Below are 27,361 nucleotides of genomic sequence, written 5' to 3'. Positions count from 1 at the left end.
AGTTTGGGAAAAACAAACTAACCACTCTTTGTTACAGAGGTCTGATTTACAATATGATCCCGTAGGAAGTTGCTCTGTCTGCAAGGTTGGAATTTACTAAATGACCCTTTACACCATAAATTAAAAAAAATATATATCTTAAATCCTTATGGTAAGAATTTAGCAGCTTTCCATTTGAGTTGAGGGAGGACTAGGGAAGGCTTTTGGAGTTTTTTGAATCTGATAAATTCAAAAAAAAAGATAAATAAGAATCTGTGGCTTTCTTTCAGTATCTTGTCTGTCTCCATAAGTCTTCTTTTGACTTATTTTACCTCTGCATAAATCTATACTGTTTTAAGAATCAGTGAGCAAAATATTGAAGTCTGAGATTATGGTCTTGAAATCGAAGTATTGGCCTTTTCTAAGGAAGATCAGCTTTCCAATTTAGCATCCCTAATTTCACTGTTTCCCCATTGAAACATGCAAGGTAACATCTTGCATATATGTTAGTCAGAAAAGTTATTTTGTATATAGCCAAAGAGAAAGTCGTTTGTCTGAGAAGATTCTAGGAAGTCAGGCAACACTAGATATGAAGAGAATGGTCACAAAACTGTCCTGTGCATTTTTCAACTTCAGAAACTTATCTTGATTCATTATTGCACCGAAGGTGTGAAGAAGAGGGAGGGCCTTCTGAGTCACTTGAGGTTGAAACTAGAGAGCAGCTTAATTGAAACCAAATGATGCCCAGTTTCTTGTGGATTCTTCAGCTTTCTGTAAAAGCTGAATAACAGTTTTGATGTTGTGGAGACCTTTATTTGGCCATTACTTTGAGAGACTAATATACAGTTTTTATACATTCAGACAGTACGTTTTCAGCTTACGCACTTTGTCATGCTTTCGTAACAGTACAAGGGCATACATGTTGATTACTCATTAAGTGCTAAGCCTCTTGTCATTTGGTATCTAGTAGTTAACTGTCTCTACTGTCAAACTGTGGGTTAAAATCCAGCCAGTGCTCTTGTCAGCACAGCATAAAACTTCAGAAATACTGTTTTCACAAGTCTGATTTCACTCACACAGCAAATACTAAGACATCTGAGTCTGCTTTCTTACTGGCTTTATGTTAGTATAAAATCACAGTTTAGGAGAAGGTTATGTGAAATTTGCATCCTAGATTAGGCTTTTTAACTTCAAGATCTAGATTAGAATTTCAGGATAGCTAAAGATCAGACACTGTTTCTGTGTAGGCTGCACTGATAAATATGTCATCATTGTCTATAGGCTGTGGCAGTAAAGCTGACTTAAAAATTATTTTAGTAACTGTTGGTTGCTAAACTTACTGGTTCTAATAAATTATTTTTGAAAATACTGCTTACAATTTGTGACTACTTCCCTGAATGTATCTGCTTTCCAACAGTCATTTTATGCATCAGAGGAATCACCACATGCCTGAATAACAGTAGCAAAAAAGTGGTGTCTGTCGTTGACTTTGGATAGGTTTGTATAGTGATAGAGAAGAAATAAAGCTGTCTGAGGCACTAAAATGTATTACACTTCAACTATCTGGTAGATTTGCTCAATAGTCTGCTATAGACAAGAATGTGTCTATCTGCTGCCATTTGTAGTAGCAGTGTACTAGTTTTCTTCATGTAGAATAGTAGAAGCAAGACCTGAAGGTGGATGGGAAAGGTTTAAATAGAGGATGTGCAGTAGGGGCACTTGTGGAGGGTTTAGTTAAATACTACATGGTAGAGTATATTTGAAAATTGTAATGCTTTTCATTTGAATGTAGACGTGCACATTAAGTGTTGATCTCCATTGCCTGGGGGCACTTAGAATTTTTGAAAGCTGAGGTTTCAGACTGCTAGCCTTTACTGTAGCATTCTTATTTTGAAGGATTTTGTTCTAGTTGTAAGGGTTACAAGCCTGATTTAAAAATAGAACAAAAAATAAGTGCATCTGTGATTTTTGTGAAGATGAAAAGATTAACTCTTGTGAGATGTATAGGATGTTCAGATATGATTCTATTCTCAGGGAAGCAAATGGTGTGGAACACAGTTTGAAGGTCATCATGATATAAGATTTCTGTTTCTTACCTATAATGATGGAAAAGATTTGTGCTTACAAAAACAAACAAACAGAAAAAAAAAACAAAACAAAACAAAAAAAAACCACAATGATTAACAAAATACCATAAATAAGTCGTACAGGAGAGAGCTCCAAAATACTCAAAGAAGAGACAACACACTGGGCAAATATATCCAATATGCATTTACAGATTTTGCTGATATGATTAGAAAACAAGAATATTATTTTTCCTTCATTGCTTGGCGCCAGGGTTGTTAGCCATCATAGCTAAAGATTTAAAAATAAAAATGTGAGACTTAAAATAAAAAGACCAAGTCAGCAAAATTTCTAGTGAAGTAGACAGAATCAAATTGGAAGAATGGTATTTATTCCTTTGCTCTGTAAACAAGTTGTGTGTTAAAAAGAATTGGAGTTTGTGAAGTAGTTCAGTGCATGTAACCTGTGATAAGTAGGAGGTTGCTAACATAGACAGTAAGGGAATTTTTTGTTTTGGAAATCCAAAATAGCTCCTGAGAATACAGGGGACTCCCTCCCCATTGCTAGTGTGTGAGTTTCATTCTGTTGTCCTTAGTGTGGAGAGTTCAGCTGCATTTGCCACTAGAGGTCTCTTTCAGCCCAGATAGTTTTGTGGCAATTGAATTTTATAAATTCTGAACTAACCTAGCTTTAGAAAAGAAAAAATAAACTTGAAGGGTTTTAAAAACTGAAAATAAAAATATATCTAAGCAATGTTAGATTATAACTAAGATGTTAGAAAATCCAAATAGTTATCTTTTCAGGGATTTATTTGAGAAGTATAATAATAACTTAGCTTTATTCCTAGAAATGGTATGTACAGTTTCAAATTTTCAGTATTTTTACCAGTTTATGTGCATTTGAGACCCAATTTACCTAAATGTCCTTTACGTTCATTTTTTAGGGCAATGTTAATGTTAAGGGTTCTGTTTGCCAATTGTTCATTTTAATATCTATATTTTATGATATTACTTATGTGATATTACTTATATGGTATTACTTATTACACTAATAATGATACATGTGAAATGCACATCTTCAAAGAGTTTAATCATCCGTATATAATTGCATCAATTAATAAATACATGTTCACCACCAAGTATATTTTATAAACCTGAGAAGTTACAATGGTCTGAGGATAAATAATACATTAATTTATTTATTAGTATTGAATACATCTTTATAGTATTTAGATCTTAAAAAGTAGTGTTATGCTGCCCTTGTACGTAGTTTTCTAGGCATCTAGGCAGTGTAGATGTTGCACAGCAACATTTTTTTCAGTTAAACTGTAGATTTTTCATAATTAGAATAGAAGATACTCATTTCTTCTATCTGCTTAAACCAAAGAAACTATTATTTCATTTAAATCTTAATGTCATTTTATTGAATGTTATTTTATGTTAGTAAGTAACTTCAGAAGTGTAAAAGTACATTACTGGAAAACACATTCTTTTTGCCAGAGTTGATAAATAATCTGATTAATTATAGGGGGACAGTGCTAATTAGTTTTTAACAGTTTCAAGAACTTGTGCATTTTTACTCACATTAATCCTGTATTTGCATGATCTTAACAACATTCCCAGGGTTATGGGGGCTTGGAATTTTCCATATATATTTTTTTCATGTTCTTTTTCTGTCATTTGTTGCGTTAAACAGCGTCAGTTCAGGGACTGTGCCTCTGATCACTGTTACTGCTTATGGAGTTTGCCACGGAGCAATGTGGTTTGTGAAAGCAGGTGTGTGTTGTCCTAGAAATATAAATGATTTTTCTTAAGAATCAATTCAAGAAGATTTGTAATGATGAATTAAAACATGTATTTCTGGCTTGTATCACCCTGCTGGAGAGGAAAAGAAAAAGTAAAGGAAAATTGTGTACATATCAGTTGAAATGGTAACTGTAACATCTCTGTCCTGTAGTTTGGGATTCCTTTTTTAATGATGTGAGTCCCTGTCTGCTAAGTATGTTTCCTACCTCAAGTTGGAGTTTCCAGGGTTAATTTTTGCAGAGTTTCTCTGTGAGTTTGTGAAGAGTTCTATACAAAGGGAATCAGTACAACCTAGTGGAGAGCAGAGTCATGAGCATTTGCATCTCTGGAATGTTTTTATTGACAAACGGTAGTCTGCTATTGACATTTGTGTCCCTTGATGATACTTCTATCCTAGCTTATCTTTGCTGGTCAAATGCCTTAATTGTTCTGGCCTTTAATTCAGTCAAAGTTGGAGCATCAGTGGAAGAGAAAAGGGAAGGAACAGGTCTAACAGAGCATCAAGCTTGAGCTGTGAAGCTGCTGGCAACGATCAACCTGTCATAATGTTATGATTTGTTCATTTTTATACCATTTATTAGCCTTTACTTGTTGTGCCATTTGGCCTCCAGGGCAGATAAAGTGCTGTCTAATTTGGTAGGTTTGCTTCTGTCAGAGTGGCCTCGACAGAGAAGGTGTTAGCTGTAGTGACAAATAATCAATAGCTGTCGTTGTCATGAGGAACGTGAGTAGCTGGGCCTTTCATCTGGAGGATTAGAGGTCTAATTGGATTGAGAATAGGGAGGGTGGGCTGTTGGGTAACCCTGTCAGCTATGTTAAGCTGTCAAATGTCAGCCTCGCTGAAAGGAAGAAGGGATGGTTAGCTTTCAGAAACAAGGAAGAAGACATATGAAAGCTTTTTAAAAAGTAATAGATAGAAAAGTAGAATAGGCTAATGTACGCTTTAACCCCCTCATGCTTAATTATATGTCTCTCCAGTTAATGAGGATGCATAGCATATGCATTTTCTCTTTTTCATGAAGATGTGTAGAATTCGTGTGAGACAGATTTGGCAGCCTAGTACCAAGACAGGCTGGTTTTGTATCTTGCAAAAAAGCAAGCTCAGGTGGGAAATAGAAACGCAAAAGATTATGACATAGAGAAGGAAAATAACCACCAATGGGAGAAATCACTTAACAGAAGCTAAGAACAAACTATTAATTTTTTGTTGTAAAGATTCGGCAGTCCAATAGGGCCTCTTTTTTTTTTTTTTTTTCTTTTTTAAGATAAAATCAGTTGTTTCAGTGCTGCTGTATGTGGAATTAGGACTATTATCAAGTACTGATGTGTGCTGTCAATTGAATTTCATCTGTTGTTGCTTTTATCCCTTGCTCTCTGCTTCCTTTTTTGGAGAAAGTTTTGTGTTCTTCTTCTGAAGATAAATCGAATAAAAGTACGACTACGCGAGTAAAACATGATTTTTTTGTATTAATGTCTCAGAAGGTTTACAGAACTAGTATTTACTTTACCAGAAAAAAATAATTGGGCTAGATTTTAGAAGAGGATTTTGTTTATGAAATTACTAAAATAATGCTTGCTTTCTTCCTAATATTCTTGTGTTGCTCTATTCAAATCAAGTTTTAATTGGAAACATTGCTATCTTTTTTTCTCTGTGTAACTTCTTCACTGGCTTTTCTGCAGTACTTGGCTAAAGCCACTCTTTATATAGCAGCCATCTCTTTCAAGGAGCTAGCATCTTGAACTACTGATGACCTTAAAATAGTGAAGTTTTATTCATTATGTGAAAACTGTGTTGTAATTCAGTATTTTACTTATCTTACTTTTTAGAGCTTTATCCGATATTTGTTACTAAAATCCTTGCCCTTCTGAGTATTTATTTTTTTTATGGACAAGTGTATTACCATGACAATGATTTGCTGCTTCCCCATTTTATCCCCTTCTTTACCAAACTAGAGCATCACCTTCAGTGTTGCTTTCTTTCTCTTCTCCTTCAGTGATGTCACTGCTATTTTCATTAACCTGATTAACTTACTTTCATTGTACAAATTCATCTCCCTCATTTTCTAGCACAATATAATTTCACCACTCTGCATCTCTGCTGTGTTTCTTGCACTGCTAATCTGTCTTGATTTGCTTTTATATCTACTTTTACCATCTTTTCCCGTGCTTGAAGTAAGCTTTCACAATCCAGTCTGCCTGAGAGGTTTTTTTGTCAGGTCCCAAACATGTATTATCATACTAGTGTTTCAGTTGAGCAGTCTTGATCTCAAGCATTTCAGATTTCATTTAAAAAATAATAAGGAAAGAAAAAACTTTCCAACTAGGATGATTTTCTAAATTTTGAAGTCATGGATTAAGTATGAATCATGATGGTGGAAAACAGAGAAGTCCTCCTTGTGTTAAAGCCCCAGCAAAAAGAAACTAATTCTGTATAGCATATGGAATGATATCTTAAATATCTATACAGCCAGCTGGTAGTATTACTTTATTTTGATTTATTAAATTCACTTTCGTACTTCTGTGAGTAAAATTTAGAAGTGCATCTGTGCTGACAGCTTCCATGTTATTGTCTGATCTTTTCTAGCTCCACTTCCATAGCAATAATTTTTCAGGCTGAAATAGCAGTGAATAAATAGGACAACAACGGGATTCTGTTGAAAAAAAAAAAAAGAAAAAAAAAGAAAAAAAAGAAAAAAAAAATTTTGTGATTTTGTTTGGAAGGCAGAGTAGCGTTGAACAGCTTATAGGCATGTTTTAGGACAGTTGGACCCATCCAAGCAAGTACTTTGTTCAGGCAGGAGCAGAGGTTGTTTTTGACAGAATGTTGTTCCATGTTGCTGGTTGTTTGGCTGTTTTAAGTTGACTTAGTCATCTTGTTTTTCAAGTGCTGGATTAGTTTTACATGCTTTTATCAGTAATAACTCTCTCGTTTTATTTTCTTCAAATAATAGGTGAAAATTTATTTAGCATTTGAACTTGTAAATAATGATTGCATCTTAAAAATGTGCTTCTTACTAAGCATAGCACTGTACTTGGTGTATTGTGAGTTTATCTGAATAGATTTCATTCTGTTTCACTTACTGTTGTTCCTTTAGCAAGTGTAGCATTGGCATCCCTCAGTGCACAAGAGATCTGCCCAGCTCTTCTCCCAGGACATTGATGTCTGCTGCCAAGTCTCTATCTTACAAAATAGATTTACAGGCAAAGGCATCTCCCTGTTTGAGTGTCCTTTCTAAAACATCATTCTCGCATTAATTATCCCTCCACAGCTGACCTCACGACTGATCTTTAATGGTTACAAGAAGAAATATTGTTGTTAGGACTGAGAAACCACTTACTTGTTTGTGTCCAGATTTGTCACTGACAAATCAAAGCTGGACTATCTCTAATATTAGCTCATCAGTTTGGCTTAGTTTTGTTTTGTGAGCTGGTTGGTGATTTCTTTCTGAATGAGGTGACTTTTTTTCAGGCTTTCTGAGTAAAAAGTAAAGGTATTTGTTTCCACTGATTATTAATTTCATTTTAAATTTAAATGTATTTGTTTTACGTGAAATACTTGCACATACGCTTCAATATATACAGTACCAGGAACAGATCATTTTGAAGCATGACACCTTTCTGCTGAATTCTCCAGGAATCTTTTATCAGGTGACTGACACATCCTTAATCTGATGCTCGGACTTGTCAATTGAATCAATAGTATGCTAGATAGGCTGGCTTCAGAACGAAAGGCTGTTGCAATAGAAGGTATTTGAAATATAAATTCAGATCTTATGACCAGCCACAAACTCCAGGAGCACTTGTTTTTCACTTGTTTCTCTTTTTTATTTATTTATTTATTTTTTTTGTCTATAAACAGTAGGTTAAATTTTTGATGAAAGAGAGTTAGATGAATCACTCTCAGGACAAAATGGCATGTGTAAACCACATAAGAAAATTCTGTAGTTTCTCAAAAATCAATAGCATTTCTTAAAATATAAATTCAATTTATCTATTAAAATTGTCTTTTTGGTTTCTTTGTAGATCTACTTCAAACACTTAGATTTTTATTAATGAAGAACGTAACCCATTTTTATTAGAGGAATTATTGCTATTTGAAATATACAGTGTTTTATGTTATTATTAACAAATACGTAGTATATATGTGTATATGTATATATAGTATGTATATATAGTCTTCTGATAGAAATACTTAAATATAGATCTAGATATGCGTAGGACATAGCATTTTTCATGTTCCACAACCATGGTGCAGATTTAAGAACATTTGAAATAAAACTAAGTTTGACCTATTGTTTTATCTGCCTGCACTTTGAGCAGAGAGAAATAAATGCAGTACTTTTGTGAACGTTAAGATGAGGTCTGAATAGCTTACTAAGGCTTTAGTTTATTTCCCAGTACTGTGAGGAGATTTGGACTTTTTTTTAATTCTCACACTTCCCTGTAGTATATCTAGGCGCTGTGAAATATCATGATGTATTTATTTATAATCTCAATAATTATTTCAATAAGGGATAAGCTTATGCTGTTGAAGGTTATTTACTGTATGAATCTTCAACTTCTGTAATAATCCTGGAAATTTCACTGCATATGGAGACCATTTCTTATAAAGAGAATTTGGTATGGAGTTTTTTAATTATTTCACATAACAGCTTGTTAAAGAACTTACTTAAAGATATTTGATAGAGTTTTGTCCTCTTAAAGTATGTGCTTATACAGTTTTTTTTGTATAGGCATCCATTGTCTAGCGAAAATGCTTTCAAAGAACCGTCCTAACTTGTCTTGTATCTCTAGGAGAAGAGCTGGCAGTTTAGGGGACATTCGGTAATATACAACTAAATAATCAGTAACAGACATTTGCAACACATCAGTAGTTATACAGAATATACAGGTAATTACTGGAAATGGCAAGAATGTTACAAATAAGGATATCAGTCAAAACTTTACTGGGATTGGAAGAGAATGTGAATGTAGGAAAAAGAAGTTTTGAAAGGGAAGACTACTTTATCGCAGGGATGTATTAGCCTTTTAAAACTACTCCTACTTCCATACAGTTTAACTGAAAGCCATTAAGATGAAGAAAGTGAATGTAACAAATATTTTCCAGTACTCCTTTTATGGAGAAGGAGATCAGTGCTTACAAATCTTTCAGTCACTGTACTTTTTTTTTTTTTTTTTTTTAAACTTGGTTGTAGAATATTCTCAAAGAAGTGGGTAGTGGTGCTGTAAATATGGATGATGTGTGTTGGGTTTTCTCATGAATCCCCAGAGACTATCTTTTGGGTATTTGTGCTGAGTGTCTTCAAAAGATTGCTGTGGGAAAACAAGTCAGTAACAGTAGAACTGTGACCAACTGGAAATTAGAATGCTTCTTGCATTTTCATACTTGACGTATTTTTTAAATGAAAATGACTGATTTCTATAGGCAGACTATAAAATTCAAGAGCTGAAGAGCTGAAAACATTACACAGATAAAGCAAGTACAGGCCATGGAGAAATGAGTTCAAGGACTATAAGATGTAAGCATCTATTTTCTTTTAACTTATTCTGAGAAACAGTTTTATCTTAGTTTTTACAACACTGCTCAGTTTTTGTCTCTATTGTATTCTTTGACTGTATGCCAGTTGATAGTTCTGTCCATTCCTATGGAAACCAAGATACTGAAGCCAATCTTGCAAGAGGCTTTAGGAAGAAGTACTCAAAGTTCAGACACCGCCTTGCTTTCAGTCAAAACATCTGATACAACTGGTCTCAAGTCCTACTGGTGCTGTTGGCAGATGTGTTGCCTGAGATGCTTTGCCAGATGGATGGACATGATCAACTTGGAAAGTGGTAAATAAGGTTTTCAGCTATTTGGAATGTTTTTACTTGTGAAACTAGGATGTTGCTAACAAAGTTACTAAAAGATACTTTGTGAGATTAAGCCTAGTGTCAAAATTGGTAGTGTTTTTGCCGTAGTTTACTTGAAAGAATTATTTCACATTATTTCACAACCACATTGCTGGTGGTTTGCTGCACGGAAGACATCACAGCATCCTTGCCTTTTCAGATATCCATACTTTAAATTTAAAAAATCCTTTAAATTATTCAACCTCTCGGTGCATTTTCAATAGGGATATAATTTTGTACCTTCCATGTTTTAATGAAGAATGATTAGTCCAGATATTAAGAACTATTGCTAAAATAGATAAAATAGCATAAGGCCACAATGGTGCACAGAGCTGGAACACTTCTGTGAAGAAATGCTGAGAGAGCTGGCCTTGCTCAGCCTGGGGAAGGCTCTTTGGAGACCTCATTGTGGTCTTCCAGTACCTAAAGGAACCTACAAGTTGAGGAGAGACTCTTCATCACATGTGTAGTGATAGGACAATGGGTAATGGTTTTAAACTGAAAGAGAAGTGGATTCTCCATCCTTGAAGACGTTCACGGCTGGGTTGGATGGGGCTTTGGGCAACCTGGACTAAAAGGAGGTGTTCCAGCTTATGGTAGGGGAGGGGCTTTAATTAGATGTCATTTAAAAGTCCCTTCCAACTCAAACCAGTCTATGATTCTATGTTCCCAATTCTTTCCTTATTCATAGCTTATATATTGAAGTTATATTTATTGTTGAAGACATGAAGAAAAAAAAAATCATTAGGAGCTTGTCTGTAATTCTAATTTTGTGGGTTCTTGATACATAGCAATTAAAATTTATACCAAAATGTATTCACATTTTGACGTACTAAGAATGTATAAAGTGTCATAAGCTTTTTGCTCTATTAACAATATTATATGTGTTAAACTTACATGGCAGCATAGTGTGTCATCACTGGAGAGACAGCCTGCCACTTCGATGGTGACTTTACTCACTTAACTAGAAATTGAGATTCTAAGTAGCTATATTGATTGCACTCTTCCCCCTGACCTGTTCAAAAATTAAAATGAGCAGTAGTATTCGAGTGTCAGAATGGTGCAGTCATTTATACAGTGCTAACAGTTATTGTAAGCAGACATTCTTAATTCAGCTTCAGAGTACTAGAAATGAAGAAGTTTCACTATTTCATACACTTTTTTTATTTTTTATTTTTTAATTCAAAACACACATTTTCTTAATTTTTAACTCTAAATAATTATTTGAAATTTAATTAACATTTTTACTTGCCAGCCTATATTTTAATAACTTTTCTGAAGAATTCTTGTCAGATTTCTGGCAGTTAGCTGATAATATAAGCATATCAAAAGACATCTTTTGATATTTTAATTTCATGTTCTTCTGGAACAATATGCTGTTTATATATATACGTGTATATATAATTAGAAATATAGTCACAGCTAAGTGCTTGGTTTGTTCCCTGAAAAGATACTAAAACTGACAGGTGTTGATGACAAAAAGTCCATCATATGCTCTATGTCATTCTAAGTCATTCTGGGAACATACTTCTCAAAAGGATGCTGATAGATGAAACAATCTCAAAAGAAAGTGTTAGCTAGAATCTGTATAGCCTCTTTTCTTTCCGAAGACATTAGGACTCTTGGGTTTTGAAAATCTGTGATGAAGTTGTTATGTGGAGTGAAGCATCCTCTCTTCTGCACTTACTTGCTGGGAAGAAAAAGCAAGTTTAAGTATGCATGTTTGTTTACGTAGTAAGATTATCTTCTGTAAGACCAAGTAGGTCGAAGACAGCAGTTTCTACCCTGTCTATGAACATGAGTAAAAGAACTCCAATTGCAGTTTTTGTTTTAAAAGAAGGAGCTCATGTATATCTTCATCCTTTTATGACTTAGCCAGCAATTTAGAGTTCAAGTTCTTTGACACTCACTGCTTCTTGAAAGCATCTGATAGTGAAGAGCATTTCTCAACTTCAGCTATAGGATCTGTACTGGTCTGTTGGCAAAGCATGCAAAAGTAGTGCAAATTGGCTGCTATATTCTGTTTAGATTCTTAAGCTAAAATCTGGAAGGTTTTTGTGTTTTGCCCCATTAAGTATCTGAATGCGTAACACAGTTCACTATTTGTCACCATGTAGATATATACTGATTTTAGAGACTTGCATGTCACTACTGAAATTATAGCTTTGTGTTTGACATAACAAAGATTATATCTTAACTCCATTATAAATCCCGATTACTTTTAAGGAGTCCTGGGCTTAAAAAGCTTAATATCTAATCTGACTTTTTATCATCTTTAAATATCAAAAAATGTATTTGGGGCAGAAATAATGGGTTTGAGGCTTTTCTTTGAAAAAGCAGGTAAGTGGCCAGGCATGCTGAATTTCCATGTGTGGTTCCAACTATGGTTCTGTCCCAGGCTGGATCTAAATCAAACAAATTGTGTATGTAAGTGAACATGTAGGCAATAAGCTGTGATGCAATTGTTTTCCTACTCTCAGGCTGTTGTTTTATACTTAGTTATATTGTCTTAATTATGACGTACAGTTATATTGTCTTAATTATGATGTACTAGTTTAAAAAGGAAAATTAAAATGCTAATAATATGCTGTAAAAGTATAATCACTAGCCAAGCCGTGACTGGTGCAGTATTAGAAAAGCAGATTTGTTATAAGTTTGCAATTAACAATAATAACTTAGCAGCTTTGTGGTTGTTTGTTTCCAGAAAGAGTAAAAATAAGTGAATTATATTCCTCAGAAGAGGAGTTATTGATTATTAAATAGTTTTTCTTTTTATGAAAGAATATAGAGAAAATAGTAATAAAACATTTTTCATAAGTGCTACTTAATAATATATTTCTAAAATCAAATTTAGTAAGCTAACACATTATTAAACTACGTATAATTATCAGATATCTTAGATCCCTTCTGTCACAGATGGTCAGTTTGCTGTATCATTATTCCCTCTCTGTTCTCTTGGAATGCACTCCTTTCAAACAACCAGACCTTTGCTTTCCCTGCTTTGTGGTGACTTGTTTTTCCACTTGTCTGCAATGTTCTGTGCGCTCACTGTGTGGGCTTAGTTATGGCCATTTGTTGTGTCAGGAGCTCTTATCAGTAGTTAATGTCTGATGTTAGTAAGTCTCATTTTAACAGCACAGAAACAGCAAGGGACAAAATGAAAAATACTGTTAATCATCTAAACATTCTTCAGGAATCATGGAAGTTTGGGTTTTGGAGTCCTTTGTTTGGAATACTGGCAAGTAATGTCTTATATAGAGAGAAAAGTAACAGAGAAAAGTAGTTTATTTCACCTCGGTAACATGCAAGGATTTGAAGTAAGTTTCTAAGGGATAGTCTACGATATTATTCTGTTAACATCAGTGTCTCAAAGCTTGCTGGGGACACAGATGGACTTGTTCAAGTCCAGGCAAGTCCTGGGCAAGGGTTGTGAAATCCTTTGTGTGGGGGACACAGATGGACAAGGCCAGGGACGACGAGAGAGAGATGAGCTGCAGCTAAATTGCTGTGAAGTGTTCTTTTGTGGGGGCTTACCTCAGGATGATGGCCATCTCAGGGGGTACTCAATGACTCTTGGTCAAGACCCATCCTTGTCACATCGGCAGGAGAACAAGAAGGATAAAAGAGGAACCGAAAACCATGAGAACGGGTTTTCTGGCAACAGACTCCTCATGAAGAAGAACAGAGGATTTCGTACAACAGATTCCTCACAAAGTGATGCCTGCATGCTGAAGTAGAAGAAGAGGTGTCTGACATCAGATTCCACACACTACGGAATTCCTGCATGCTGACGGACTCTCCTGGGCCTGTTGCCTGAGCACTGCTGCTGCCTCCCGGACTGGCTCTGCAACTGCATCCTGCTACCTGCTTGCTGCCCAAGGCTGCCATGCTGCTGCTTCCTCCCTGCTGCTTGTGCCTCGGACCTTCAAACATTGTGAAACAGGACCGCTGCTGGATCCTGGTGCTGACTATCCCCGCTTTATGCAATTCTTGCTTCTTTCCTATCTTTTCTATCGCCCTCCTTCCCTTCCCCATCTCCCTGATTAGGATTTGTAATAAACTGGTTGGACCAACATATGAACCGTTGTTTCTTAATCTCACGCCGGGTATACAGATACTAAAAGAACTTCATCTCCCTCCTATAAATTGGAGCAAGACAGATAGATATGTAAATGTAAATAGAAACAGTGTAAGATGTACACTACTTTATTGAACATTCTTCGAGACTAACCTGACATTTTGCTAACTGATTTTCTAGAGGTAAATTCAACAGATAGCCTTTGTTAGGCCTGTAGAAAAGCATTAAGTGTTGTGTGAGGTGGAAAATTGCAGTTAAATGGAAAATTAGGACACTAAAAGTATGGTAAATAATTGGATAATAAGCTGAAAGCAAGTACTGTTGAAATATGCTCTATGAGATAGGAAGGAATATATTAGAATTCCTCAACAGATGCGCTTGAATCTAGTATTAGTCAATATTTTTAATTAAGAAACTTGGCATTACAAGTAGTACTTTTTTGAAGGACAAGATAAGGCATTATTATCAGTTGAAGACAGGATTTGCGTGTTCAGAATACTAGAAGTAGGAGAGAATACTAAAATAGAAGAAATAGGAGAATACCAAAATAGGCTGAAGATGTGATGGTCCATAATGCAGTTTCACGTGCACGGAAACAGAACAATTTATTCTGTACGTTGGGAACATTTAATTTTGAAATGACTGCAAAAGGATGTCAGTGTGCTAATGGATTGATTGGCAAGGTGAATGTACTTTTAGGTTTGTCTAACAAGATACTTGCACTAGCAATAGAGAAGTATTTTTGCCATTCAGTAGGCTACGCAGTGAGACCTATGTAATCTTTTCTTACTTGTGCTCAAAAAAAAGAGTTCAAACTAGAATGAATGCAGAGAACTAGCAATGGTTTGAGGGAAACATAGGGCTTAGCCTTTATTACTGAGATGAAAAGGCTAATGCTTGTGTTTAGGTTTTAAAACCTATGCTATACTTTCATAGGTAGAAAGATTGAAGCGGAAGGGGAGAAGAACTCTTAATGAAGATGAGACTGAGAAAAATGTGGATAAAGCAACATGTTAATTCCAATTAAATATCTAGGATTGTATTGAAATGTATCCATTCAGAACTCTATATCTTTCCACTACTGTTTGATATCATAATGTAGGAAACAAAAATATCTGCTACATTCTTTTTAATTTTGAGTATTGAAATATTTTCACAGCTATATTTTTATGGTAGTGTTCTGTATGTTAGATTGGTTGGCCTATTGTGCCATTGGAATGCCAGGTACTAGAGATGGATAATGCTATTTAAATCTTCTCAATAATAATACCAAAATAATGATTGTTCTAAGTGTTGCCATGCTACTGAGCTGCTTTGAACTAAGGGCCAGAAGGAACCTGTGTTTGCTTGTGTGTTTTGGGGGCTGAAACCTGGACCAGAAGGGCCTCAGATATTAGTGTGGCTTCATGTTACTGGGATTCTTTTCTTTACCTAAACCTGTGTGCCCATGTTGGGTTCAGCTGTGTATCAGGTATTCCATCAATCCAGTACTTCTCCAGAGAAGAGGAGTATTCTAAAAAAGTATTGTAAAAACTGTATTGTTGTTACATTGTTGTCATCTCTGGTGATGTTTTTTGTGGTTTTCTTTTGGTTTTGTTTGTTTCTGTTTTTAATCATAAATTGTTTGGAAGAAACAGAATGTTTTGTGTTTCAGAATGAGGGGATTTACTGCAGATTCATTTCCTAAGGAGGGGTATTTGTTGCTGGCTAAGCATGCAACAGAATAATGTAGTAGTAACTGGTAGAAAAATGGTAACAGCAAAGATAAAATAGAGTACAGGGAGAGAAACTAGTAATGAAAATGCATGTTTCCTTAGTTATAACTCTAATAATAAAAATACGTTCCCTTAGTTTTATGTGTCTTTTTAACTTTCAGTCTTCTTAGCCACTCAATTCATTCTGAAGGCACAGTATATTTGTAAATCTTTCAATAAGTATCCATCAACAAAAGAAAATTGTGTTTTATTTTTCTTTCACGTGTGTGCATGGACATTGATTAGGAAATAATGAAAACAAAACAAATGTATTATCTTCTGTGATAGAGAATAGCAGCTATACTTCTTCCAAGTCTAATATTCTCTCAAGTTATTTAATGTTGTCTTTCCACAGTATAATTGCCAACCACAGCATGATACATTGCATTTTTTTGCTAGTTTTTTTTTTTTCTTTTTTAATGAGTTTTACAAATTCTTCATATATTTACCTGTAAAATATGATGGTAATAATGGAAAGTTTTCTTGTCCCTAACTCATCCTCAAATTTATTACTAATTCATATTGTATGTGTTCTGCATGGATTAGTAGGCTGTGCAAACATTTTCCTGTTCTGCAGTTGTATGTCAGTGCATGCCTTGGCACATGGCTGTGTGTTAAAATGATAGAATGCTAATGTTATGCTTCCTGTGATATCGAGCAGGAAAAAGAGAATTAGTCACTCACTACTTGCTGAACTTGCTGTGAATGCTGTTGACTGTCTCTGGCAACAGAAGTTTGCATTTGCACACAGGTTTGTAGTAGAATTCTTGGCAGATGTAGGGCTTTTAGGGCTTTCACTGAAAAGCAGGGGTCAATGACGACAAACTGTAGAAGCAGAAAAAGGTTATTTTGGCTGAGCATATTCATGATATGTCTTACCTGTTTTTTATTTTGAAATAAAATAGCATAACAGGAATAAAATAGTCACATATACTTGTTTTAGGCATACTTGATCAAATCCACTCTGCTCAAATAGAGCTCAACTCTACTGGACAAAGACCAGAACGGTAATGAGTGAAATCTGCCCTTCCACTCTTTAAGGCTGCTGTACCACATTTTGAAGAAAGAAACAGAAATATTTGTATACCCTGGCACTGGATACCGTGGGGATCTCTGGGATTCTTTGGCCCATCTCTACCCTACCATTATGGTGACAAATCAATTCACAATTCTGAGTCTTAGAATATACAGAAGTACTTCCATTCCTTATAATTGCTTCCACTTGTCCACATGGCTACATTTTGTTTCTGTTGTTATTTCCATTGTTGTTTTTTTTTTTTTCCCAAGGGAAACGTAAAGGGACTAAGTTAGCATACAGGATTTGTGAAAGTATTATAACAGACTGGAACATGTTAATTTGCAGGTTGTTCCATAAGCAGAAGAATCCAAAGATATGACTTCTGTTGCTCTGTATGTCACCTTTCCTGTGTACGTTGTCTATTAAAGCTTGATCAAATACTGCAGCTTATTCCTGAGTGGATGGAATTAGTACTATTAATACTATTAGTACTATTTCTCTCCCTTCCTGAACATTCTCTTTTTGTTGTATTTTTGGTTAATTAATATTTTAATTGTATATGAAACTGACATAGCCTAATGTTTTGGGGAACACGGAGAAACAGTTCACTCCTTTCTCTTTAGGTAAGCTGTGGAAAGAATGGAGATGTTTAAAACACACAAGTTTTTCTAACTTCAAATATTTTGCTTTAATGAGTTATTACTCCAGCTCTCTATTGCTGATTCTCCATTGAAACTTAACTGCTGAGAGTAATTTCAGAAAAAACCCAATGTGCTTGGTACTGAAGTGAAAGCATCAAAATATCTTATGTAGCATTTCAGCTTTGTGGGAGATAATCTTCAAGTAAGGGACAGAAGCAAATCAAGGCTCAGTTTGCAACAACTTCTTAATGATTGCATGATTATATTTTTAATTTTTGAAAGGTTTCCTTGATAACTTGAGAAACAGATACAAATTGTTTTTTTGGAGGAGGAATGCACCCTGTTATTAGGTGCAGGAGCATTTCTATATTATTTCTTCTGAAAACATAGTAAGTCCAGAGTGTTAAGTATTTGAAACGAATGTTACAAGGCTTCTTGTACCATCCATTCATCATGCACACAGTAGATCAAAACTCGCATACAGATCTCTGTTTAAAATTATAAGAAATAGTCTTTTTTTTTTTTTTTTACTCATTCAGATGAGCTCATTTTCTCTTTCTAAATCATGTCATGTTATTTTTCTTATTCTCATTTTGAAAATTGTAGTCTTTCTTGTATTTAGTTTTATTCCTTATCTGATATCTGTCTGTCTGCTGAAGCCATATCTAATGGTTTTATTTCAGTTGTTACATGGTGAGCCAAGTCTTACACTCTACTACAAGAAAATATGAACTTAAATGTTTTGGTTTCCTAAAAATCTTAGAGGTGTTGTTTATTGTGATAGAAGTGTACTGTTGTTGTGAGTCAAGAGTAAAATATCAAAACAGTACTGTCATTTTGCTTTATAAACTGAAATTTCTCCTCATTTTCCTTTCCCAGGGAAACTATCGCTTCATGAAAGTTTTACTGGCTCGTAGGGGGAACTGGATGCAGAAGGATTTAGAGGGTATGACACCGTTACATTTAACTACACGTCACAAAAGCCCCAAATGTTTAGCTTTGCTGCTAAAGCACATGGCACCTGGAGAAGTGGATACCCAGGACAGAAACAAGGTAAAAAATATTACTTATTTTAAGACAGTGTTTGTAGCGGGTTTAGAAATTGAAGTTGCAAAGAACAGTTGTGTGGAAAAAAGTATTTCAGTACTTTAAGAAAATTTTTCTGATTCTTTGAATTAGCAACAATCGGGGATATTATAGTGATCACCATTAACAATATTAAGATTTTCCCAATGATAATAATGTAATATGTAATTGTAGCTAGTTCACTGACACTTGTGTTCAGAGTACTGAGACTAGTAGAGGAATGGAGACTTTGTAAGCATTCAGAAAAAAAGCTTTCTTTCTACAATTTGTAAGTGATCTTGGAACTCATGCAAAAAATGTTCCCATCAGGCACTGATCTACCATTTGATTCAAATGTCAGTGCTCCAATCAAGTACTTGTATCACTTCATGATTAACATACCAATTTGGCAAGACTGGCTTTAGAAAGCATCGTCATACCATCAGTTGTATCTCATGTGGTTTGTTTTTATTGTATGAAAAGAAGACTGGGCTTTCTAGCAGTTTCATTATGTAAACTCTGAAATCCTTATCTAATTCTATCATCAGGGAAGCAGAATAAGGCATCTGCAGGCTCCCTTTCCAACAAATGAATCTCCTGTCTTCTCCAGACAATAGAGTTGAAGCAGCCTGTGCCCTAGCAATCAGCTGTTTGCCTTCCAGGGTGTTCTAACATGTATCATGGAAACCCTGGCTGTAATTACAGCATTCAGTCTGGAGAGGTCATGCTGATTCCTGACCATGTTAATTAATTAACAAAAGCATCTGGAAACCAGCCAAAACCTCTTAGGGACCTTGCCTTTTGTTCTACAGATTTCCAAAGCAGTATTAAAGCATTGCCAGATTTTCCACAAAACGTAGAGCACTTTTATTCCAGTTCCTGTCATGAGTAGTCAAAGTAGCAAGGATGGAATTCAGGCTCTCTTGGGAACAGAGACCAACAGGTTCAACCCTGGTTGGCACGTAGCTTATTCGTTTCCCTTACTGCAACTGTATGCATCAAGATTCTCAAATTTAATTCATGAAAATGTCAGAGAATAACTGTATTTTACATTTATTTCTGGGTAGGCAACTGGTTGAGAAGTAGATTGTGAGAGAAGCCAGTAAGGGAAAGCTGCTTTGGTTTGTTAGTAGTGAAACCTTTTTAGTCCCATGTGCATTTGTCAGCTTTAGCTTTGCTTAAGAAATAGCGTGTGTTAACTTCTTTCAAACTTCTACTGCTAGAAGTTTTTAATTTCAAAATCTGACAGACTGCAATGGATTGAACATGCTATGGTGCTAGGCTATATGTCACTGTATGTGGTGTAAGTTTTCAAACTACTTCTTTCAGCCCCTCTAGTTATGTCTTAGGGTGAGCTCTTTTTGAGTGAGCAACTGAGTAAACAAAAATTTTCAATATCATACTATGTTACCATGGTACGAAAATAACAGCCTAAAGCAACAAACACAAAGAATAGGCTCCTTTTGCCTTCTTCCTTTACAGAGGTGTAAAGGCTAGGGTAATAAATTCACACATTATATCTTACTATTCAAGGATGCTAATTTAGACACAAATGTCTTGCAGCAGTTAATCTCTCCAATTTCAAATCAAAGCGCTATGTAATATTTTGCTGACGTGTGAGGGTAAGGAAAAGAGGGGGAAATGAAATCTTTCTGCTTCTTATAACCCTAATGTATTTGGCAGTTGGGAGGTCTGTGTCTGCTCAGTAGATTACGTATTAATATACTAACATTTGCTTTTGTAATGATGAATGTTGATAGCACATGTGAAAAACACTGAGTGTCAGGTATTAGCAATATGAGCATGAATTTACTTGGTGTTTTATTGGACTGCTGATGGTCCATATAGATTAGATTCAGTTGTACTCAACCTGTGGAATTCTGAGTGATAAAGGACAATGTCAAAACCTCTGTTCAAAACAAATCAGTGTCTAGTGTCAGTATTCTGCGCCATCTTGTTCTAGCAGAAAATAATCTTTTCATATGCTTTTCCATTAATCTCTGTCATTCTGAGAAATATCTGAATCGAAGAAAACCTAACTAATCACTGCGGTTCTGTGTAGTGCAGCTCTGTTATTGAGACCTGCTTCAAGATTATTCTAACCTGGACATGATTGCTTAATACCAAGGTCCAGTATTTTCTCTAGGCCAGAAATTGCTGCACCTGATGACATTACCCTATTGGCTGGCTAAGTGCCATGTATAGTATCCTCTTGCCATAGCCAAAGCATCCTCATACAAAGCAATTAATTTTCTACCAGAAATACTTACATCTCAAGCATAAGAACTTCTCAAAGTGGTTATCATGTAAGATGGTGTGGCTTAGACTCAGGTCAAGCTTTAGCAAAGATCTTTGAGTAGCTAGCTATTCTTCACTTAAATAGAACTCGATCTTTTTAAAAGCCTGTGATTTTGAGTTGTCATTCACCCTAGGTACTGATGTTCCATTTACTGTCAATCCTTTTTACCGAAGTATAACAAAAGATGGCTTGTTTACTGTTGTTTCAAGCTGATTTTATCTGGGATTAATGCCTATTATCTGCATAGAATATTCTCTACCAGACACCAATATTGAGAGGCTGTTGCATACTTGAAAAACACAGGACTCTTATCTTTATCCTACATTAAGTATTTCTTCAATTTAGCGATACTTGTGCAAATCATTTAATAACCTTCCCTCTGTAGTTTCCAGACATCTTGGAATTCAGCTCAGCTCAGAATTCCAAGGTAACTGGGATGGGCTTGTGGTTTATTCACATCATGCGCAGGAACACAAAAAACTGCAACCTTTTCCTGGGGAAAAGAAGACTGAGGGAGGGTGTGGTTAATGTTTACAAATGTCTGAAGGGAGATGGGAAGCAAGTGGATGAGGCCAGGCTCTTCTCAGTGGTGTGTAGCAAAAGGACAAGGAATAATGGCCTAAAACTCGATTGTAGGAAGTTCTGTACAAACATGGAAGAACTTCTTTGTGGTAAGAGTGGCAGAGCACTGAAGCAGGGTGGCCAGAGAGGTTGTGGAATCTCCTATGGAGAAGACCTGTCTGGATGCCTACCTTTGCAACCTATTGTAGGGTACCTGCTTTTACCAGGGGGTTGGACTTGATGATCTTTCAAGTACCCTTTCAACCCCTGCAATTCTGTGATTTTCAGGTAATATATTTATGTCAACTGAAAATGCAGTGGCAAATATACAAAAAAAAAAAAAAAAAAAAAAAAACCAACAATTTTTTTTCAGCAATCCTGAAACCTGTTCTCAAATTCTTTTATCAAAATGGAAAGGAAGACTGTGCATTTTTTGCTGTTCACAGAACTGTGTTTAGCCAGTGGGTCAAAATGTACACTTTTTTATTTGCTGTAACTTGAGCAGGCACTGTATGGCACCCTCCCTGTGCCCTGGTTGCAGCTCAGCGTTAATAGCTTGCTGACATTTGACTGTTGCTGAGCAATGGGTGTGTTCCTGGGACCCAACTAGGCTACTTGGTGCGGCAGAACCTCAGCTGGGGGTAGATGGCGTGGGACAGGGCCTGCGTCGCATTACTTGTTAGGCTGGGCCACATGCGGGTGGTGGGTTGGGTATGCATGGCTGAGGAGTTCTGCTAGACATCAAGTTGACCACAAGCCAATAGTGCTACCTTGCAGCAGAGAAGGGCAGGCATCGTCCTTGGTTGCATTCAGTAGAGGAGGTGATTCTTCCCTTCTCGGCACTAGAGATACCACATATGGCACAAGAGTACAAGAAGGCCACGAGCTTACTGGCGCAAATCCAGTGGAGAGCTGCAGAAGTGACTAACAGTTTAGAGCATCTGACAGAAAGGAGAGGCTGAATGAGGTGGGACTGTTTAGACTGAACAATGCAAGGTTCAGGAGAGCTCTTACAGATGTACATAAATAGCTGGTGGGAGGAAATAAAGAAAATGGAATGAGACCATGCTAAGTGTCAACTGTCAAATTGAAAGAGGCAATGCACACATTTTGATATTCAAGAAATACCAAAGTTGATATTTAAAAGTGGGAAAAGACATGTTTTGTTTTGTTTTTCCATCATGAGGGAGGTTAAAGGTGGAGCAGGTTGTCCAGAGAGGTTGTGAAGACATTCAGAATCTGACAGGACTGTATTCTGATGAACCTGTTCTAGCTGGCCCTACTTTGAGCAGGAGAGCTGGGCTAGGTTGTCTCTAGAGATCCCTTCCAACCTCAGATATTTTTCAACTCTGTGCAAATATAACTAAATCATATTTCAAGTTCTAACAGACTTTGATTTTCATCTTTTATGTATTCTTTACCATGTTTGTAAAACGTGATTATTGTGTTCCAGCAAACTGCATTGCATTGGAGTGCCTACTACAATAACCCTGAGCACGTGAAACTTCTCATAAAACATGATTCAAATATAGGAATCCCAGATATTGAAGGAAAAATTCCACTTCACTGGGCAGCAAACAATAAGGATCCTAGTGCAATTCACACAGTGAAATGTATTCTGGTAAGAAAATCTATTGTATACCCTTTTGGTATTTATTACTTTTCTGTGATATAAATATTTATTGTTTTCTTGAGATGTTTCTTATGAGTCCACTGAAAAGTTATATAATTTTCTGATACCTAGAAGTTAGTAAGAAACCATCTCAGATATTTTTGCCACATTGAAGGATGTTTCTTCCATGTTGTATAAATTAATATCTTTGCTCTAAATCGTGTGTTACCTATATTCTTCTGATCAGTTTCATGTGTAACTATTCATTTTGAGAGTTTTTAACTTCTCCTACTTAAAATGAACATAACACATTACTCATCTCAATTGCATGGTGAATTCTGTTGTGTGTCTTATCATCATTTGGAAGTTTATTTTTTGCTAACTACTGTAATACCAAATTTTGTCTTTTGAGTTAGAATTCTGGGAAATAATTGATCAGTGATCAGTCAGCTGTTGGTCAGTTCATTTGAGAGACTTTCCAAATATTTTTTCTGTTCATATTTAATAATTCTTCTTTGATACCATATTTTCTTTCTAATTTCACTTCCTTAGTTGACAGCTGTAATGAGTACATTGAAATCATGCCCTTAGCTTGATTTCAACCTTGATTTTTTGTTCCATGTAAATCTCTAAACTTCACTAACCTGAAAAGATGCAGAAGTCTCAGTTTAATTTTCACTCAATATAACAATCTCTCTACACCTCTGCCTTTCAGAGGTTTTCCAGAACAAGGCACATTGGTTGTAGGCTAACTATGACTTCTGTTTGATTACATTGCAAGCTGAGAAGTTACCCCTGGCATGTGAAAATTCCCCCTGGCATGCGGATTCTTACCTAAATCACACTGATAATCTTTGCTGATATGCTTTACAATAAAAATAGTTTTTGAAAAATTCCCAGTGTTTTATTAATGTGATTTCTGTATTACTTGTGTTTATTCAAAATATTTGTAATTTCACTCTAAATTGTTACAAACAAGATTAAACCAATTTTAATTTATATATCCCATCTTATTATTCTGCTACACTAGGAAAATGAGTTTGTTGAAAAGTTGGTATGGATTGCTGGATTAAAATTTAGACTTTCAAACTTTACATGATCAAGAACATGGCGTAGTGGACAACATTGGTGGTAGGTGGGCAGTTGGACTAGTTAATCATTGAGGTCTTTTCCAGCCTTAATGATTCTATGATTCACATAACACATTGACCCCAGCCAGTTATTGTGAGGACCCAGGCCCACACATAAACACTCACTTGCTTCTCTCCAATATGGCAGGGAGGAAATAGGAGGAAGGTGTACTAGGAAAATTCAAAAATATGTCATTTCCTAAAGGTGCTTTCAAAGTCTCTGTTTAAGTAATCCAGTGTTCTAACAGTATCATGATTGTTTTTTTTTTTTTATTTGTTTGTTTTCTCCTCTGACAGCCAAGATGGCGCATTTTTGTGTCCCTCTAGTCTTTTCCTATGCATTTCTGTATGAACCAAATTGTTCATATTGCGCTGTTATAACTATGTGTGCTTATTGGTGAGCATAAGATATTACAAGTTAAATGAAAAAGCAGTTTAGCTCCCAGAATATGCTGTGAAAGTTGATGCTAAGGAAACGTTATTACTGGATAATCTGATGATCAGATTTGTTTTTTAGTATAAATACCTTTTCTTTTTGTGTGTGTGTACTTCTGAATTTAACCCAATAGTAAAATTTTGTCATGTCTTAGAACTTGTTTTTCTTACCTATCTTTTTAGATACCTGCTTGGCAGTGTTAAGGCAACAAAACTAAAGCAGAGATTATCTTGCCCTCCTTTCTTAGTTGCTTTTTATCTTATTACCCAGTTCCAAATCTATTGCCCAAGCATTACCTTTGTTTCTCTTACTTCCCCATCCCAAACATCCAGGTTAACTCTGTAGACATTCTAATTCTTTCTGCATGTTGTTTCTAACACATGCATCCATGCAGATAAAGTTTTTATTATTTTGTGTTTGAACTTACATAATGGCGTTTCTAAATTCACCAGAAGAGTTTTGTAGTGACGATAGTGCAAAAGATCTGTGAGTCTGACGAAGTCACTGTTGCCCTTCAGTTGCGCTGGCCTTTTTATTTTTGGTCATATCCAGCACAGACTTTGTGCTTTCTTGATAGAGTGCTATAAGCTATGTGCTCTTGCTCAGATAGCGGTCAAATATTGATGTGTAGTACCACTTAATGTGCATTGGAAGCACTTGTTGCTGTTGAACAAGTTATGAAAAATAACACTGCTGTTGTTTCTGTCATGTTATCTTAAATACTGTGGAAGAATTCCACAAAAATGATTTTTCTTTATCATCCTACTTAGAATTGTTCTATGCTGCTGCACAAAACCTTGTCAAAAGTTAAGCTGCTGCTTTTATTCAGACCACAGTGCGTGATACTGAAAAATACTGTCTTGGTTTTCTGTGCTCTGCCATCTGAATGTGTCCATTTGTTGTCTCCTGTTTTTAAATCCATAAAAGAATGGTCATTCTACCTCATGTTCACACAGTACTTACCCATTGGGATTGTAAGAATAATAATGAAAAGAGCTCAAGTCAATGCTAAATAAGAAAGTTTGTTTACAGTGGTGGCAAAGAAGCACAATTGATTGCATCTAGTATCAGAATCCATGAAATACAGTGAAAATGGAACCACTTACGTTTTACAGAAATTAAACGTGTGAAGTAGAGAGAAATTCTCATCTGGAGGTCCTTTCATGGTCAACTTCCTTTTCCACCTTTCCAGATTCAGCAGTGCTTGGTTACATGAAAAACCTTGGGAAGATTTAAGGAGAAAAGAACAGGATATAGTTCCATTAATATGATGGAAGCAACTGCTTAGTTCTCTGTCTCTGTTTTGTATCTCTTCTCTTTATTTATTCTTCATGGTAAGAGACATGACATTTATTTATACAACACTTTCCACTGTTGCCTGCAATTCCATTGTTCTAATTGCTACGGGAAAAAAATGTGTAGCTTCTGTTTCTTCTGTGTACTGTGTTTAAAATATTAATGATGTATGACAGTTCAGTTATAGCTGGTTCTACAGCAGAAGCACTTACAGTACAAAGAAATTATGCTCTTCAGCGTGGGCAAGAGGTTCCCTACAAAGTTTTAGCCAAGTAGCCAAAAATTTGAAAACATGAGTACTTCTAAACTAGAATGTAAACAGTGACTTTATCATTAAGAGATTCTATTTTCATTTGAAAAAGTGATGCTATGGACCATTGGATATGTTTGTAAAATATCGGTCACTTTCAGCCAAGAGGATTCATTTATTTGGCCTTTTGCTTTGGAAGGTTCAAAATTAAGCTTTCTAGTTTATGTCAATAAATAACAGGTAAAGAGAAGAATAATTCTTACCTCTTGCCTGTTTTGTTCAGACAGATTTTCTTCTGGTGCAGGTTAGGTCTTGGGCATATCATTTGATTTTAGTGATTCTTAAAAGTGATTCTCAAATATCATTTCTGATTTTCCAGCAGTGGGTTCTACACTCCCTCTGCTGAGCAGTTTAAGTAGACAGAAATGAAGCCTAGTGACAGCTTGCTTCTGAGCACTACTAAAGCTAGGGAAGAGCATTCCACTGTAATGACTCAGAAAAATGCAGTTGAATGCTTATTAGAATAAGTGATATTCATGCTTTGATTACTGTGTTTTTTCCATGTAACAACTTCGAGTTTATTTTTAATTAGAGATTCATATTTATCAACTTCTGTGTTTTTATTAGATCATCTGTTATTGTGCTAGCAGCTAGATATAGTAATGAATGACAATATGTTTCAAGTAGCATAATTTTTTTGGTCTAGTAAACCGTGGCTAATACTACTGATATAAAAATGGCATCCGGTATTGTAGGTGTGTAAGATGGAGAGCACACATATCAGTTAAATATAATATAGAAAATATATGATGTTTCACTTCAGAAAAATTAAATATTAAGAAGTCTAAATTGACGTTTTCAAAAAACTAAGATGCAAAGAACCAGGGCACTGCAGATGAAATTCCTTCTGCAGTATTAATGTAGCCAGATGGCACTTAAGAAATATGATTAAATTTATTTTTATCTATTAAATAGAAAATATAGAATGTACAGCCTTGTAGATTAATATTGTGGTAGAAATCATATCCTGACTTTCTGCTGCTTGATTTAATGTTCTCAGTGTTTGGTGTTAGTTTTGTGTAATGCTTACTGCATTTCAAATAATGCAAATACAAGTAATTTTACGATGTAGCTGTGTACCTCATAAAGTCTATAGGAAAAATTTCAATTATTTTAAAGAGAAAAGGATCAGGAACTTTGTTTTGTTAACAAGCTGCTGTTCACAATCTCTCCCTCCTTTTCCATATATTGTGGAATATAGTGTGGCACATTATTTTCAGGATGATCATTTTTCTTGGTTGTCATGGTTCAAAACCCATTCTACTGTTAGAAGTCATTATAGTGTAAAAATCTCAAGACTCTCTTTCTTTTTTGCACAAGATTTGCACATGACTTCAGTGCATTGTTTTGAATCATTGGAAATAGAACAACAGATATAGACCCTGTAGTTTATTTAAGCTCTTATTTTGACATCTTTCTTCTAG

The 27,361-nt window shown here is 35.5% G+C and overlaps 1 protein-coding gene and 1 long non-coding RNA gene across 2 annotated transcripts in view; one reads left to right on the top strand and one right to left on the bottom strand.

Annotated features, from left to right (window-relative positions):
* Window positions 1–27,361, top strand: part of INVS (inversin) — an 89,786-nt gene that overhangs the window by 18,725 nt on the left and 43,700 nt on the right. Inside the window, exons 4-5 of the mRNA XM_042869477.1 lie at window positions 18,108–18,281; window positions 22,607–22,774. Of these exons, the coding sequence (XP_042725411.1) occupies window positions 18,108–18,281; window positions 22,607–22,774 (342 nt within the window). The remainder of the gene's footprint in view (window positions 1–18,107; window positions 18,282–22,606; window positions 22,775–27,361) is intronic.
* On the bottom strand, window positions 11,159–26,320 carry LOC122178920. Its single transcript, XR_006178498.1, has 5 exons — window positions 26,141–26,320; window positions 25,438–25,552; window positions 16,254–16,394; window positions 13,272–13,465; window positions 11,159–11,427 (listed from the first exon to the last, which is right to left on the bottom strand). It is a non-coding gene; the product is annotated as an uncharacterized LOC122178920 (long non-coding RNA).

The sequence above is a fragment of the Lagopus leucura genome, unplaced genomic scaffold, assembly GCF_019238085.1.
Source record: "Lagopus leucura isolate 7727_CA_CO unplaced genomic scaffold, USGS_WTPT01 Super-Scaffold_100002, whole genome shotgun sequence".
Taxonomy (NCBI): Eukaryota; Metazoa; Chordata; class Aves; order Galliformes; family Phasianidae; genus Lagopus; species Lagopus leucura.
This window is presented reverse-complemented; position numbering and strand designations above follow the sequence as displayed.